Source organism: Oncorhynchus mykiss, chromosome 3 (assembly GCF_013265735.2).
Source record: "Oncorhynchus mykiss isolate Arlee chromosome 3, USDA_OmykA_1.1, whole genome shotgun sequence".
NCBI classification, from domain to species: domain Eukaryota; kingdom Metazoa; phylum Chordata; class Actinopteri; order Salmoniformes; family Salmonidae; genus Oncorhynchus; species Oncorhynchus mykiss.
This window is the reverse complement of record NC_048567.1, coordinates 26,654,767-26,672,663: the sequence shown is the minus strand read 5'-3', so window position 1 is coordinate 26,672,663 and position 17,897 is coordinate 26,654,767. Positions and strand designations below refer to the sequence as shown.

The 17,897-nt window shown below is 42.7% G+C and overlaps 1 protein-coding gene across 4 annotated transcripts in view; it reads right to left on the bottom strand.

The window, feature by feature from the left end:
* The window catches only part of LOC110503999 (protein Aster-A), a 35,636-nt gene extending 17,860 nt beyond the window's left edge, over positions 1 to 17,776 (bottom strand). For 2 of the 4 annotated variants that reach the window (XM_036973598.1, XM_036973605.1), the window contains exons 1-6: positions 14,094 to 16,127; positions 6,140 to 6,356; positions 4,223 to 4,243; positions 1,736 to 1,820; positions 1,484 to 1,587; positions 1,099 to 1,194 (exon numbers count right to left, since the gene is read on the bottom strand). In XM_036973598.1, the coding sequence (XP_036829493.1) occupies positions 1,099 to 1,194; positions 1,484 to 1,587; positions 1,736 to 1,820; positions 4,223 to 4,243; positions 6,140 to 6,356; positions 14,094 to 14,563 (993 nt within the window). In that variant the 5' untranslated portion in view covers positions 14,564 to 16,127. Of the gene's footprint in view, positions 1 to 1,098; positions 1,195 to 1,483; positions 1,588 to 1,735; positions 1,821 to 4,222; positions 4,244 to 6,139; positions 6,357 to 9,244; positions 9,588 to 14,093; positions 16,128 to 16,908 lie in introns of those variants that run through there. The other 2 variants (XM_036973624.1, XM_036973615.1) reach the window with 2 other exon arrangements.
* Between the last annotated feature and the right edge of the window lie 121 nt (positions 17,777 to 17,897).

The window sequence follows — 17,897 nt, the reverse complement described above, 5'->3', positions numbered from 1 at the left end:
GTTCTTTGCACGCAGTGTCAGGGTATATGCGAAAATAATAAACATTTTGTTTTCGAAATGATAGTTTCCGGATTCTACCATATTAATGACCAAAGGCTCGTATTTCTGTGTGTTATTATGTTATAATTAAGTCTATGATTTGATATTTGATCGAGCAGTCTGACTGAGCGGTGGTAGGCAGCAGCAGGCTCGTAAGCATTCATTCAAACTGCACTTTAGTGCGTTTTGCCAGCAGCTCTTCGCTGTGCTTCAAGCATTGAGCTGTTTATGACTTTAAGCCTATCAACTCCCGAGATTAGACTGGTGTAACCGATGTGAAATGGCTAGCTAGTTAGCAGGGTGCGCGCTAATAGCGTTTCAAACGTCACTCGCTCTGAGACTTGGAGTGGTTGTTCCCCTTGCTCTGCATGGGTAACGCTGCTTCGAGGGTGGCTGTTGTCGATGTGTTCCTGGTTCGAGCACAGGGAGGAGCGAGGAGAGGGACGAAAGCTATACTGTTACACTGGCAATACTTAAGTGCCTATAAGAACATCCAATAGTCAAAGGTATATGGAATACATATGGTATAGAGAGAAATAGTCCTATAAATAACTACAACCTAAAACCTCTTACCTTGGAAAATTAAAGTCTCATGTTAAAAGGAACTACCAGCTTTCATATGTTCTGAGCAAGGAACTGAAACGTTAGCTTTCTTACATGGCACATATTGCACTTTTACTTTCTTCTCCAACACTTTGTTTTTGCATTATTTAAACCAAATTGAACATGCTTCATTATTTATTTGAGGCTAAATTGATTTTTATTGATGTATTATATTACGTTAAAATAAGTGTTCATTCAGTAATTGTTGTATTTGTCATTATTACATATAGTTTTAAAAAAATTGGCCGTTTAATTGGTATTGGCTTTTTTTGGTCCTCCAATAATCGGTATCGGTATTGAAAAATCATAATCGGTCGACCTCTACTGTCTACAACTATCTATAATAAAAGTTATTTTCCTTTACATGTCATTGATACACCTCTTACCTACTGTTCTTCCACTACTCTGAACCGCCATAGTAGGCTGTGTGACTGAATATCGAGCCCCTTGGCTCACCTTGTCGTGGTCAGTGCTGATCTGAATGGCGTTGGGGATGACCTTGGCAGTCTTCTCCTTGGTCAGGGTGGTCACATCTTTCAGCAGGATTGTGATCTGAACAGAACAGGAGGGTTAGTGTTTGTGTGTGTGTGTGTGGGGGGGTTTGTTCTATCCTCATGGGGACCTAAAATTCCCCAAAGGATAGTAAAACTTGGAAAATTCCACATCCCCATGAAGATGAAGGCTATTTAAAGCTCAGATGTTAGGTTTAGGGTTGCAATTAGGGTAAGGAGTTAAATTTAGGGTTTGGGTTTAGAAAAATAGGATTTTTATTGGGACTCAAATTTAGCTCCCGACGAAGATAGAAGAACAAAAAGTGTGTGTGCGCGTGTCTATAACTTACAGTGGTTTCCCAGCGGAAGATATTGCTATAGAAGCAGAGCCAGTTCTCTGACAGATAGAGTCTCCCCTGGAGTAGGATGTCTTTCTGCAGCGCACATGAGTAGTCTGGGGAGGAGAGGAAGAGGAGGTTGGAGGAGAGACATCAGGCTGACAAAGCAACAGTGTCGGCCCTTCACTTCCACAGTGTCAGCACAGAGATGCAATCTCGCACACAAAGTACGTGTGTGTGTGTGTGTACGTGTGTGCCACTCACCCACTATGAGGCGTTCCGTGTCTGGCAGCTTCTTGAAGAGTTTACGGAAATCCTCATTGCGCTGTTTATAAGTGGGACTGAGAACCTGAGAGAGAAAGATTACTTTGTTGCTGTTCTATGCTTTATCAAATATAATCTTGCAGAACCCGTCGTGTCTATGAATATTGTATATACAGTGGGGAGAACAAGTATTTGATACACTGCCGATTTTGCAGGTTTTCCTACTTACAAAGCATGTAGAGGTCTGTAATTTTTATCATAGGTACACTTCAACTGTGAGAGACGGAATCTAAAAAAAAAATTACAAATCCAGAAAATCACATTGTATGATTTTTAAGTAATTAATTTGCATTTTATTGCAGGACATAAGTATTTGATCACCTACCAACCAGTAAGAATTCCAGCTCTCACAGACCTGTTAGTTTTTCTTTAAGAATCCCTCCTGTTCTCCACTCATTACCTGTATTAACTGCACCGGTTTGAACTCGTTACCTGTATAAAAGACACCTGTCCACACACTCAATCAAACAGACTCCAACCTCTCCACAATGGCCAAGACCAGTGAGCTGTGTAAGGACATCGGGGTTAAAATTGTAGACCTGCACAAGGCTGGGATGGGCTACAGGACAATAGGCAAGCAGCTTGGTGAGAAGGCAACAACTGTTGGCGCAATTGTTGGAAAATGGAAGAAGTTCAAGATGACGGTCAATCACCCTTGGTCTGGGGCTCCATGCAAGATCTCACCTCGTGGGGCATCAATGATCATGAGGAAGGTGAGGGATCAGCCCAGAACTACACAGCAGGACCTGGTCAATGACCTGAAGAGAGCTGGGACCAAAGAAAACCTTTAGTAGCACACTACGCCATCATGGATTAAAATCCTGCAGCACACGCAAGGTCCCCCTGCTCAAGCCAGCGCATGTCCAGGCCCGTCTGAAGTTTGCCAATGATCATCTGGATGATCCAGAGGAGGAATGGGAGAAGGTCATGTGTTCTGATGAGACAAAAATATAGCTTTTTGGTCTAAACTCCACTCGCCGTGTTTGGAGGAAGAAGAAGGATGAGTACAACCCCAAGAACACCATCCCAACCGTGAAGCATGGAGGTGGAAACATCATTCTTTGGGGATGCTTTTCTGCAAAGGGGACAGGACGACTGCACCATATTGAGGGGAGGATGGATGGGGCCATGTATCGCGATATCTTGGCCAACAACCTCCTTCCCTCAGTAAGAGCATTGAAGATGGGTCTTGGCCTGGTCTTCCAGCATGACAACGACCTGAAACACACAGCCAGGGCAACTAAGGAGCGGCTCCGTAAGAAGCATCTCAAGGTCCTGGAGTGGCCTAGCCAGTCTCCAGACCTGAACCCAATAGAAAATCTTTGGAGGGAGCTGAAAGTCCGTATTGCCCAGCGACAGCCCCGAAACCTGAAGGATCTGGAGGTCTGTATGGAGGAGTGGGCCAAAATCCCTGCTGCAGTGTGTGCAAACCTGGTCAAGAACTACAGGAAATGTATGATCTCTGTAATTGCAAACAAATGTTTCTGTACCAAATATTAAGTTATTATTTTCTGATGTATCAAATACTTATGTCATGCAATAAAATGCAAATTAATTACTTAATCATACAATGTGATTTTATGGAATTTTGATTTAGATTCCGTCTCTCACAGTTGAAGTGTACCTATAATAAAAAATTACAGACCACTACATGCTTTGTAAGTAGGAAAACCTGCAAAATCGGCAGTGTATCCCCACTGTACATTGTTACTGTCCAAATACTTTTGGAACTCAATGTGTTGTTTTGGCTCTGTACTCTAGCACTTACAATGACTGAGGTTAAAACGTAGACTGTCAGCTTTAATTTGAGGGTATCTTCATCCATATCGGGTGAACCAAAAACATTTTTTTGAAAATAGTCCCCCCCCTTATTTTAGGGAACCAAAAGTATTTGGACAAATTCACTAATAGGTGTATTAAAGTAGTCAAAAGTGCAGTATTGGTTCCCATATTCCTAGCACGCAATAACTACATCAAGCTTGTGACTCACAACAAGACTGCTGACAATCTGCACTTTAACCTCCTAGTCAGTCATTGTATCATTTCAAAATTATATGAGCCAAAACACCAAAAAATGTGTCACTGTCCAAATACCTTTGGACCCCACTGTACATCTGCCATGTGAGATTACATCAGATGCTATGTCCCTGAGGTAAAACTGACAGACTGAGAAGGTAAATGAGAAGAACACTAAGGTGAATGAACAGTTAAATCAGCTAAAGTTCAAAGCTTAGTGAAATGGTTAAACGAGGGGGTGGCAATTTAACAGAAACCGTTTTCGGCATCGATTGGTGCCATTTCACTGTAAAGTGCTATTTCATACTGTACTGTGCACTCCAACTAGGAAACACTGTAGCTACCGTCAGCAGAATAAAGTGCACTGGAGTGTGAGCCCTTAATGAACAGTTCCTTAAAGTGTATACTTACATTGTACCAGCTCTGCATTTTCTGCAAGGGAAAGAAAGAACAGCACACAATCAGTGATGAACAACATCCAAAAGGCACCTCCATCCCTAAAACAGTAAATGTAGAGTCTTATCTATTTTGACATTCATGTAGTTGGGGAATAGGTTAAAATGGGACACTGTGGAAAAACTAGCCATTAGGCCTGTACGACGTTCCTTGATGTTCTGGTCATTCATCAAGCTTGCTGTGTGTGTTTCTATCATCTCTGACTGTTATGTGTGTAAAAAGGTCTAATGCAGCTGTTTTTATCTTAATATTAAATAATTTCTGTGTAAAGATTAAGTACATTACTGTGATTAAAAACAATCAAAATGGTCAAAAATAAACAAAATAGCTTCTTAGCAAAAAGCTATTCCTTAAGCAAGATTTTTGCTAAGACTGTCTGGGAGTGGGGAGGGAAAAACTGAAAACTAGCTGTTATTGTTAGGTTTAGAACTCCATCCCACCAAATAAGGTTGAAATGCCAGATGGTATTTTCAAACAGCTCCTACACTAAAATGACATTATCACCATTTTCTAAATGTCACAATATTTTTCCAAAACTTGTGTTTTTGACTGCACTGGGCCTTTAACGTTTGGCTTGTAGCCCATGATTCATGCATTGACAATCTGCCCACAGTCAATCTATTCCAAATCCATTTAACACTGGCCGTGTCCAAAATCTGGCTCGTCTACTACTTAAGGCGTCCGTCCGCCTGCTTCCCAGCCGAAACAGTTCGCAAGAGTTCCTGCATATATTATGACAACATTCTGTGACATTTTTTGTTCATTTTGGAATTCGTGAGTTATTTTTCGGGGGACTTCGTCTGATCGGGCACACAACATTTTTTCTGAAGGCAAGGCGAAATTCGGATCCAAAGTCTACGCCCCTTCGCCGGTGATTGGTCAACAGTTGGGATTCTTCAGTAAAGTCAGTCATTTAATGACATTTGGTGCACATTTTTTCATTAAGAAATACTGCACCAAACATTTTAGTTAGACGTCAAAGTGTGCGACAGATCTCCTCTGCAAAGAGTAAAAATTAATGACAGATTTCTTGAGTTATTTGAGATTAATTCAGACTACTTTGAGGAAGTTTATACTGGCTATGGTGTGTCAAAATGGACAAACAGTACTATTGCAGCCTTTTCTAGTTTTTCCAGCAAGCACCCTCGTTTGGTTTGACGAGTTCCGCTAGGCGCCAGCCGAACTGAAGCATGCTGACGCCATTACTTAAACTGTGTACTAATCGTACCACATACTATATAGAACGTACTGATTTGTGAAAACAAAATGCAGTAAACAACAAATATCAGCATACTAGGCATCCTACAGAGAATGTATAATCTAATGGCAATTGCTTTTACTCCCTTCATTCATTCAATTTTGATACAGCGCGTCCCATCAGCTGATTATCAGCTGTTGTCACACACACGTGGGTCTCGAAAGACTATTCTCTTCCACGCGTGTTCAGCGAATTCTATTTGATTAAATGTCGAAATGAGTATGACATCCTGACATTTAAAGCACCACATTTCACATACTATTAAAAAAATTACTTTTTTCACCTACCCAAAATGGCTACTACTTACAACACAAGTATGGGTATTCTCACACGACCAATGAATGACTACTGACTGCCTGGCTGTGTCCCTGTGTTGTCATGTGTGTCCTTATCTCTACATTAAGCAGGGCTGTGTTCAGCAGGGCACATCGTTGTGGAACGTTCAGATAGAAATATAGTATAGAAATACACAAATGCCTCTGACATGTAGACAAAGGTATCACGTCATGACATTTCTATCTGCAACACGCCACCTCCTTTTCCTACTGAATATGGCCCCGGTATATTGTTGACATAACAAAATGAGAGAGTGGCATGAGACAGGGCACCCTTACCTTGGCATTGCGGCTGAAATGGCGCGAGGCGATTGGGTAAGCGGAGGCGGAGGAGGAGAGCAGGGGGCTGTCCGAACCCCTCCTTTCCCCGCTGCGCTCCCCCGGGCCACCCTCTGCGTCGCTGGTCCTGCTTCCACCCCCACCACTAACCCCCAGCACCCGGCGGCGCAGAGAGGGGGAGCTGCCAGGGGTGCTGCGCGGAGAGTTACTGGCAGTACTGAAGAGAGAGACAGAAGAAGAGAGATTAGTGGTAGGCTAAGGGAAAGAGTACAGACATTCATATTCATGTCATCCTCAAGATTTCACAGTGGCCAAAGATGTAAGTAGTTAAGGCCATCTGGCCATGCTGGAAAGGATGGAAGTACTGTGCTTTTGTATTTAGCTAAAAACACACTAAATCAACAACCACTAACTCTAACCTTTCTCCCAACTGATTGGTGGCGATTAGAGCGGTCAGACACTGTCCATTCCTATATACCCTAGATATACTACCTGTGGCAGTGCAGTGGTATGAACCTTGTGGATCCTTCCTCTACCATCAACATAAATGGAAAAAAAGCACTGCTTGGTAATAGTACAGTAGGTCGGGGCTGTTTCTCAACTGATCTTATTTCCAAGGCACTGGAGCAAGAATGAATATGCCTACATGAGAAACGCATTAGGGCAGAAAATATTCAATGGAGATTTTTATTAAGAGCACTTTTATCAAGTTAGCATGGTTGTGTAAGCATACTACACACCTGTTGTCTTCCCTCTAGTGAAAGCAGACATTCTGAACTCAAAGACAAGGTCAAACCTATATTGCTGTCATAATATGTGCATCTCATGTTCAGAGTTCAGGTCATGGCCCCGTAAAAATGGTTATATTGATGCCATCATAAACGTTTCCATGGTTGCAGCCTTGCGCTTCATTTGCAGTTCGGTGAAAACTAACAACCGTCTTCTGTTTTGACTCTCAGAAACATATCGTACTAACGAGCTATTAACACACAAAAACAAACAGTCGCTTTCAACAGACACTGTGGTCTACTTGTGTGAGCTCATTTGATCATTTTGTTCATCTCGAACAATAACTCATACCCCACACACAGACACTGAGTAATCACTCCACTGTATACAGCCACAAGCATTTATACACTACCATCAACCTCTAAATCAAATTGGTCACCCCTTCCTCTCTCTCTCTCTTCCGGCACCTTCTGTTTCTCTTTTCTTTTCTCAGTGTTCCCCTCTTCCCCCCCAGTGTTTTTTCTATCCATACCCTCAGCTCAGTCAGCGTCCCCTTCTCCCTTGCAGCCTCCCTTCCCTTCCCTCAGCCCTGTCCTCCAACTCTTCTCTCATTACTGCCAAAGTGCATTGAAACCACACTGGTCCAATTGCCGGTTGTCATGGTGACCAGGGGGGGTGGGGGGCGACTAGGGGTTAATATCAGCATTATCGCCACGGTGACAACCCCCTTGTGAAGAAGAAACCCAATAGTAGCTGTGATTCTGAATAATGAAATCATAGGAATGAGCCAACACTTGGGGTGATGCCTGCTCAAAAGCACTTTATCTATGTACAGTACAGTTTCCGGAAACTCGGTCCTGGGGCCCACCCTGGGTGCACATTTTGGTTTTTGCCCTAGCACTACACAGCTAATTCAAATAACCACATCATCAAGCGTTGATTATTTGAATCAGCAGTGTAGGGTTGGGGGGGGGGGGGGGGGGGGACTCTGCAGTACAGTACAGGTGGGTGAGGATTCAGTAACGTCATTGCAACTAAACTGTGTGCACGGTCAAAGTACAGTAGGACTGATTATATCCGCATAAAGGCCTACCCACCTACTCTAATAGGCTTGTTGTTGTATTCAGTCTGGGACAGTGTCTCATAGAGATCCTATTAAATTACTAGAGGAGATATGTAATTGAACACAAAGTTCCAGAATGGAAAATGGCAGCCATATTGGTCAGGGAGAATTCCAAACCAGTCTAATTGGAATTAATTGCGGTAGAGGTATAATCCTAATTTTCCTTATGCAGGAAACTAAAAAGGTATGTGATATCAGAAATTATAATATTGTCATATAATTATAGTTTACAAGTTATGCACATTTTTGGTATAAATAGCCTATAAAATATATACAAACAGACCATACATGTAGAAATGTGTGTTTTCCTGGGAAGCTGAGAGTGCTATTATATGATACAATATCAGTAGGCTGACTTGTTACATTTACAACTTGTCTAAATCCTATCATCAACTGATTTCAGATCGTGTATGGCTGTGGATTGATTGCATTGTGTGAATGGAATGTTACAATATTGGCAGTTGACTTGACAAATGAACGGAATCATTCCTCTAAAAAAAGCTGACTGGCTGGCTAGCTAACATACAGTGCAGATCAACTCTTCAAATTCCTTATTTTAAATAATATCTTATCACAGAAATGGCAAGCCATGGTTGACTTAACTCCCTGACCAAAATGGTTTAAGTTTATCCTAGTATTCTAATTATATGGGGTGTGATCCTTCAAAATGTCACTGGTGTGACCAAACCGGACAGTATCGTGCTCGTGTCAATCTGTCAGTGAGTTTACAAACTAAATCACACATCATGCAATGTAGAGATGCAAACGACTGTCAAATATTGCATATATTTTGTTTTGATCCGTTTTTAGAAAATGACTTTCATCCAAGCACAGCCTACTTACTGTGCGCTAGCACCATTCATAGCGCCTGTCAGACAACAGAATGTAAACGACATGGTTAGAATGTAACTCCGTGAAATCGCACTGTCTAGGGAAGTATGAGTTATACAATCACAATAACAGATGCTGTCAGAAATTAGCCAAATTAGGTCGCGGATTTCAGACTGCTATAGACGCACAAGTACAGCAGACCCGGGTGCCCGAAATGGCCATTCGAATCAAACGACGTTAATTTCCTTTCTACCAGCCCATCATTCAATAGGCAATCACTGACCCTCCCAGTTTCCAAACCACATGGAGACGAGTGTAGCCTATACCGTTATGAAATGCATTTCATAAAGGACAAACAGGCGAAATATTTCCATTTGGAGGGCAGACAACTCCATTACGTAAATAATCATTTTGCCACTTACTCCAACATGTCATGAGGTGTTTTAAATTTGGACGTGATGTCCACACGCTGCTTCATAGTATCTGTATCACTAGGGCACCGGTCCTGTGTGCACTGCGCCGAGCCAGCCGACGCTACACTGTCCATCCCGATGTCTGTTTTGTCGGATATAAAAACGCACAGGGGTCCCCGAATAGAAACGAGCACTTCATGTGCGACCTGTTTCACTTCCCCATCACCGACATCCTTCCCTCGCATCCAGGCAGGTAGCGCGACCTCAACCAGTCTCCTATTCCGTGTCTGGGCAAACTAGCGTTGACAAGCTGCGCCCATAAGTAATCCGTACTGAACACACAGAGGCAGCAGAGAGAGGGGGAGGTGGAGGCACAAGAGAGGCCATGCACGGATGTACAGTAGCAGTGCACTCTTAGAAAAAAAATAATAACTAGGTGCCATCTAGAACCTAAAAGGGTTCTTCAGAGAACCCTTTTAGGTATAACTCTTTTGGTTCCATGTAGAACCCTTCCCACAGAGGATTCTATATGGAACCCAAAAGAGTTTTACCTGGACAGCTAAAGAACCCTTTTTTTCCCTAAGAGTGTAGAGTTGAACTGGGAGATTCAAATAAAATAGGTTTTTAGAGGACTTATTTATTATTGTTATTTTAAAATCAATAAAGACAGTACTGTGAAAGGTTATGAAAGAGTAAATGCAGACATGAATTAGGGCCAGTTGTAGACAGATTAATTATAGGCCTAACATGGTGTAATATAATATCACAGCCGTTTGCTAACATGGTTTATCACACTGACTGTAATTATCCCGCACTAAACAGTGCTGCCCGCAGTGTCCACCTGACCGAAGCCCACCCAGTCGTTCAACCCACAATCGCTCTGTCCATCTCTGGATTAGAGACCCACTGAGTAGGATACATCATAATCCATGCTGTGCAGATCCCCCCTTCTCTTGCTCGCTCCCTCCCTCTCTCTTAATCTGCTTTTCTGAGGTACAGGAGTGCCTACTGTAATCTCTTCCATTCATAGGGCAGGCGGGGATGAAGAAGGGAGCAAGAGAAAGAACATGTTTAGACAGAGAGAGAAAAGGGGGCAAAGAAGAATCTGGTCCCTAGCACATTCAACAGAAAGTCACTTATTACCAAAGAGCAGTGGTTGCACAACGTCAGTGGGGAGAGATCAATGTTCTTTGAGCTAATTAGTTGAGTGGTGTTTTAGGCCTGTGCTCAGCACATTTTCAGGTGAGGCCCCGTTCCAAACTATCTAGCAGAATAAATGTCTGAGGCAGCCTTCTGCTGAGTGGGAGACCTGAACCAAAACTCAATTAGTCAAAGTTAATCCAAACATAAATATGATGAACTGGGGGCGACGCCTCAAACATAGGCTACAGAGAGACAATGGTTTGGCCTGTAGACAATTGATCTGCAGTTGTTTTTGTGTGTCAGTGGATTATCAAATGGGATTATGTGTCCAGCAGAGAGGTGAATTGGAGGGGGGGGGGGGGGGGGGGGGGCAACGCCAATTACTCAATTAGATATCCGTCTGCCAAGCAGGTCAGGCCTACACAGACAGGGAGGACATGTATCAGCTAGTAGTTTTCCCTTCACCTCAGTTAACTTAACCCCAGTCTGCAAGTAATGTTTGACGACTTGTTCACAAAAAACAGCCCAAGGGTAAAGAACATATGCCTAACCTACTTTTTAAATGTGATGCTTTTAGTTGCTATCAAGTGTGCATTCAACAGTGGTGGAGCTGGAGAAAATATGAACCCCTCCCCCACGCACCATATTACTGTCATCCATCCTCTGTTACCTAACAGATTATGGAGGAATGTTACAAGTCATGTTTGTCTTACATTAACACTTTGTTAAACCGCCAAAGGAAGTGCAATCTTTAAGATGTTTACTGATTTCATGACTGGTGTTGAGACCTGATAGCCTAACACAGAACTGTTGGCTATTTACAAGGCCATTTACTAGCCTTATATTGGAGGATGTTGCCGCGCCGTCGCTCAGACTATCGCCACAATTCTGCTACTGCTTAGACAGTTGTGCAGTCAGTGTTGCGCAAGGGACTGAGGTTTGATCACCACGGAAAAGTGCTTTTAAACCACTGAGGAATCCAACTTGGTCTCTGATAGATAAAACACACAACACAGCTGTCCCCAACCAACAAAGTGTTGGAGTCAGCCAAAAGGAGCCTATAGACTATGTAGCCTCTCTGAGGTTTAAGGTAGAGGTAATATCACATTAGGATAATATTAGCCTTAGTCTACTAACTACCAAGTCTCTACAATAGAATGACTGGGAGATGTGGCTACACAGCATCTTGTAGGAACTTGCCTCGCATAACATATCTCGCATTTCTCCACGTCAGACTGTTTCGCACACGAGTTGTTGGCCTCTGATTCAAATCAACTGCCGCCCCCACTAAACACCCCAGAATACTTGACTGTATTAAAACTCATTATTTGCATTAGAATCCTTCCATGTTCTTCCAATGCAAATCGTTATTCAGATCCCCATGGAAATCAGCCTTCTGTTGAGACCACCACAGCTGACACGCAGAAGTCATTAGCCTAACCATAACTAAAACGCCTTCATTGGCCTTAATCATCCGTTCCCGTCAGGGTGTGGCTGTCAAATGGTCAATGATTCTCATCTACACTGTGGGTTTATTTCATGCAACAGGACAAAAACAATGGTAACCAAAGACATGAAATGAACTGGCTAGTGTTTTAATGATATAAGAATACTGTGCCTCATTGTATTAATGCGTCCAGGCTAAATGGGAATGAGTCCAAATAGTCTCAGGCCTAATAATTTCACGTGTCCTCTCAAACATCAGAGACGACCGGCTAGTGTTACAAAACACCGGAATGAAACAGAAAATGCCTGGATTTCACAACAACTTGATCAATGAAGTGTTGATGACAAGATGACTATCATTCATAGCCATGGCCTTTTCTGTTTTATATAGGAATACCACCAGCACTCCCATTTCTCATTGTATTACCTGCCTGATGCTCTGACTGCATCTAGAAAAGGATTCACTCAGAACCTAATGTATTGTCAAACAGTGGCATATCATTTGACAATGGCAACATTCAGATAACAACAGGAGTAGGAGATGTGCATAGATCAGTATGAGGTGTGTACTGTAGATAAACAAAGCCCTTGCTTTTAGATGATGCATGTAGCCTAAACAAACAACACTCGTGTGTTTGCAGTGAACGGGTGTTGTTCATACTAACAATAGGGGTGCACTGTTTTCATTTAGGCCTGCACACTTGCATTTTATTTTTTCCTATAGTGCACTGTAACATTTTGGGTTTCAGTCTTACGAACTCCCAACTGTAAATCCTTCATTTTTAAAACTAGAATCCTTAGTTGCTACATACATTTTTAAAACTTAATTTCTGAATGAATGATTCAATGATCAATTAAATCCTTGATTAAGCATTGAATTAATTATATATAGCCATTGATTATTGACGATAACAATTGAATGAGCTTAGTTCATCTGGCGTACCACATTTTTTATACTGTAAACAATGTAAAAGCAAAAACTATTATTTCGACAGCATTGATGGTCAGTCCTTATATCCATAGCTCGGTCTATGAATTTGAAAGTGGTTACATTTATCCAGGCTCATCCCTTAGCTTTTTACCAAAATAGAGGCGGGGTGCCCGCTTGGTTATCGTTTCAACTAATTAATATAGATTTAACCACCTTACATAGAAAATACAGGCAGTATCATTAAGGAGCTGTAAAATAATGTCAGAGGTCTATCTAAGTAATGTGTTTCATTAAACAAAACAAAAACTGGGTCAATAAAACTGGTTGGTAAATGAACAGGACAAGGGCACAGCTGTTCATTTGGAGCGGAGAGAGGAACACCCTCTGCCTGCCTGGATGGCCCTTTAACAGGCCTACCAAGGACACTGCTGGCAATGCACCACCCCCTCCCATTGGACGGAGGTGACATCATCAGACGAAGCATGGGCTCCTATTGGCTGGCAGTGATGTCATGCATTCTAAGCAGGATGAGCAGTGCACACAAACCCACCTCCCTGCTCCTTGTGACTGACCAAGTAGAGGTCTCTTTCTCTCTCGCTCGCTCTCAGCTACAACAGATAGACCTCTCGTTTTCCCAAACATTTCATTTAGCCTACTCTCTTTTCAGCCTCATGCCTTTGTCTTCATATGCTTATTTCTCTCCCTCTCTCAAAATGTTACAATTTCTCTTGAATAGAATTTAAGATGCAGGCTTACTTCTATTATGGCGAGGTAGCACCTTTAATATTGTGACATGGGCTAATGGTTTTGTTCTCTGAAATACTATAAGAGCATGATGAACATGTTCCTCTGCCTGCCTGACCAAATCAAACTGTGATATAACCCAGCTTGGAGTTCACCAGGACTTTAACAGCATAATCTGCCCTCTGTGGTTTTAGTGCTTAACCAATAAGCCCGGTCTGCTGTGCCTTTTCCAAATAGTTGGCTTGTGGTGTGCCATTACAGAAAACTCCACTCCAGTCGCTGTCAAACAGTGACATCTTTTATCTGTGACAACATAGTCTCCTCATCTAATGTAATATCAGTGAAGTATGTAGCATGTGAATGATCATTTAGCCTAATGCTTAGACATAAAATGCACTAAGTGCCTTAAGTTACAGTTTCCTGATTCAGTACATGACAAGGCCATGAACCAAAGTCCTGCAGCTAGCAGATAACTGAGCCCATCCCTAGATGGGAGGGCCTTGAGGGGGTTCTGAAGTGAGTCTGCAGGGAACCTGAGGCCTCTGGCTGCCTGCCTGTCCTAGAGAGGAGAGAGATAGAGAGCAGAGCACTGACCTGCAGCTGTCCCCGTCAGACTCCCTGCTGAGCAGACTCCTGAGGGACCAGCGTGAACGCCGGCCGGGAGACGAGCTACGTGACCAGGAGGTGCGAGACGGGGGTAGCAAGAGGTCCGAGGAAGGGCCCAGGACCGCGTCCTCCACGTGGGGTGGCAAGAGGGGTGAAGGGAGAAGTGAGTGGCTTCTTTGAGCAGCGCTCCCCTTCAACCTCCCCTCCTCCTCAGTGCCGTCCCACCGGGGTTTGAGTGACTCCTCTTGTTCTCCATCGCTCCTCTTCTTGGTCCAGGCTCTGCTCCGGTGAGGGCGGGAGCACCGGTGGCGGCGGGGAGGCCGGGGGCTGGGAGAGCGAGACCAGGCATCGGTGTCTGAGGACGGGGGGAGGATGTTCAGCGTGGGGATGGGGACGAGCTGCGTCATTGAGCCGCTGCTTTCTGGTCCGGTGGTGGCCAGCACTGACATGGTCATCATTCTCAGAGCTTCTTCAGACCAATTGTTTTACTTCAAAACACCCAGATGAATGATGCAGACACCAAGTCAGGATGTTGAGGAAGTCGGTCTGAGATCCGATCACAGCTTTTTGGTACAAATCAATTGTGGACTGGTCCTAGACCAGCTAGGCTAACATTTGTGAATGTACCTCATGTTTCCAGTGACATCCAGATGGTGCAGTATGAAAGATCCCATTATGGAAGGCAGGTTTTATTCTCCATGGTAATGTAGGGCATGACACTAGGTTACAGCCGTTTAGCTTCACCCGCTAATTTTAGTCAATAATGTTGCAGCCAGGGTGGGGCCTTCATTTAATTTAATACAATGCAGTCTTCTCTTTTCTAACTCTCCACCTCATGCTCTGTGCGTAGGGCTTCTTTGCATCTTTTTGTCAGTCTGTAGTTTTGTTCCTCACTTCCTCCTCTTTTTCTGAAACTCTCCCTCTGTCCGATGTCCCCGTCTCTCCTTCGATGCGCCTGCTCTCCCTTTTTTTTTTTGCTCTCCACAGGGCGTGCAGTTTCACAGTTGAACTTGCAGTGAGAGAGATAACGATCTATGTCCGGCTGTAGCAGGGGGCTGAGAAGAGAGACTGTAGTATTGGCTAACAGTCTAATTCTCCCTTAATAAACAGAAAAAAACTAACATGGTAGAAAATCAGTTTTCTGGACAAAAGATGATCCCAGTTACTTTGATACATGTTGATGTCTATTTCTAATGGTTTTGTGATCTGACCTCAAATGGTATCAGGAAGTACAGCATGACACAGATGGCTTGTGAATTATTGATCATCAGAGAGACAGATCGATGGAAGTTATGTATTCCGTGTCCAATATCAGTGGTGTCTGATTGCTTTTGATGCATTGTTTGGTTGGAAATGCTGTTAGACAGATTTTGCAGGTTTGCTCCCTTCTGGTATTAAGTCAGTAAAAGTGATTATAGCGCGCACTTGGGAGTCAAATGGAGAAATTATTGCTATTCAAGCACTTTTTAAAAACAAAAAACATATACAATGCGTACAACAATCCTTTATCCCATCTCCAAGATCAGCTCAAACACCCCAACATGTCAACATCTCCCCTCCTTCAAATCTCAAGGTCCAGCTCAACCACATGAACATCCCCTCTTTTCATTCTTAAAGCTGCAATATGTAACTTTTTGGGCGACCAGACAAAAATCACATAGGATGTCTAAGAAACGGTAGATCTGTTCTGTGTGTGCTATTTCTATGCTTCCCGTTTTACTTTCGGTTTTGTATACCAGCTTCAAAACAGCTGAAAATACATTTTTGATAATGGAAAAAAAATATTTCACAGAGGTTTAGATGGTACAATGATTCTCTACACTATAAATCGCTTGTTTTGTCACAAACTGAAATGAGAACCTGGAAATGGTGGAGCGATTTTAATCGACATAGCCAAATCAACTATCTCAGCCAGTCAGTCATGGCCAGCACGGATGATGCCGAACATACATTATATTGTCAGACATACATAATATATATATGTGTGTGTGTGTGTGTGTGTGTGTGTGTGTGTGTGTGTGTGTGTGTGTGTGTGTAATATATATATATATATATATATATATATATATATATATAGCTGCTTTTGACCAATTCAATGCAGGCACCTGTTGAAGTCAAGGCCCAAGCCCCACAGTGTATTTGCTCATCTGTTTGCGCAAGATAAATCTTGGCATGCTCTTGTTTGCTCAGAGTAATCAATGGTAATACTCGTGTGACCCTCTCCATCTTTACTTCATACACAGCCATATCTTGTAAACTAGCAATAAACACACCAGAGATTCAGGTGGGCATTAAACAATCAACAGAAAGGACTTCCCCAAATCATGCTTCCGTAGGTGCAATACTAACGTGGCTCCAGTCTTAAAAGTCATGATGACACAAATTCATGGATAAAATAGGATCGTGGCATTGATGACAACAATTCTGTTCAGGCAGGGCCAAGAAGTTACTGGGTAACAGTTGGGCTGCTAATATTCACAACTTCAAACGGGTTTCAATACAGTAACGGTATCCAGTCTGTATTCAATACAGTCTGTCTAGTTAGCTAACTAGTCTTTGGTCGGTACAATAAAAATGCATTAGTATTGTAACTAGTTAGCTAAAATTAGCCTAGCTAACTGGCTTGCCAAGCTTTCATTATCTTCAGAGCCTCTGAGGAAGTTGCTAACAACGTGCTTCTATATTTGATTTGCTTGTTGTTTGGGGGTTTCGGCATCTGCTGATGCAAAAAGGGCTTTGTAAATACATTTGATTGATTGCACAACACCAATTTTAAACGGTTAACGGTTGCATTCAGTCCTACCTCCCATTTGATGAATTTCCCCCATTTCGATTATCTTGCTCGGCTTCGAAGACAAGCCGAGTGACAGTGCGAGGAGCGATATTAAAATCCACTTTTTCACAGGATCCCATTAGCAGCATCCCTTTGAGAAGTAAAACCCTCCACTCCTGCTGCCAACACAGCAGGCAGCTCGCCGACGGAGACCTGACTGACAAGATAGCTAACGTTAGTTAGCTAACCAAACTTCCTGGCTAAATATGCACGTAGCTAGCTACTGGTGGAACATAGAAGCAGTCAGTGTATTGTTTATTCTGACATTTGCCTAGTTGAAGCGAGCTAACTGTTGGCTAGCTAACAACAACAACACCCTTAACTAGTTATACTAACGCCATCGCAAGCCAGCTAGCTAGCTAAACACCGGGTAACGCGGTTCGTTGTCTGCTAGCTGATGGTCTGACGTTAACTGGCTTGCTAACGCTACCTACATTGCTTTCTGGTATTTCTTGTGCTTTTATCTTGTTGGCTTAAACATCGATAATGAGTCTTATATGGGAAACTTTAATGTTTCCCATTTTTGTGTCAAGCACTTAAGTTGTTGGCTAAATAACTTCTGCAAGACAGAAATCGATCGAACCCGAAAAACGGAATCTCAACAGAGCCAAACAAAAACTTTGAAGAGGGGGGCATCACCAGTCATATATATATATATATATTGGTATATTTCCTGACTACTTCTAAAATGTAACATTATGTTCCGAAGCAACACAAATATCTAACTGTGGGTTGATGTTTCTCTAAATGCTTTAAAATATTGCTAAATTGCTAAAACTGTTACGTAATACCTTTTAATTATAACCCAAACCTCAAAACGTGTGGTACAGTCTGGTTATAAGAACGCTGGAGGACAAATAACGGGTTCTCATGATGATGGGAAGCACTTTAAGCGAATCAGACGAAGCTATATCCTAGTAGGGAGGGTTTAAAACTGTGAAACTTTATTCAGCCACAGG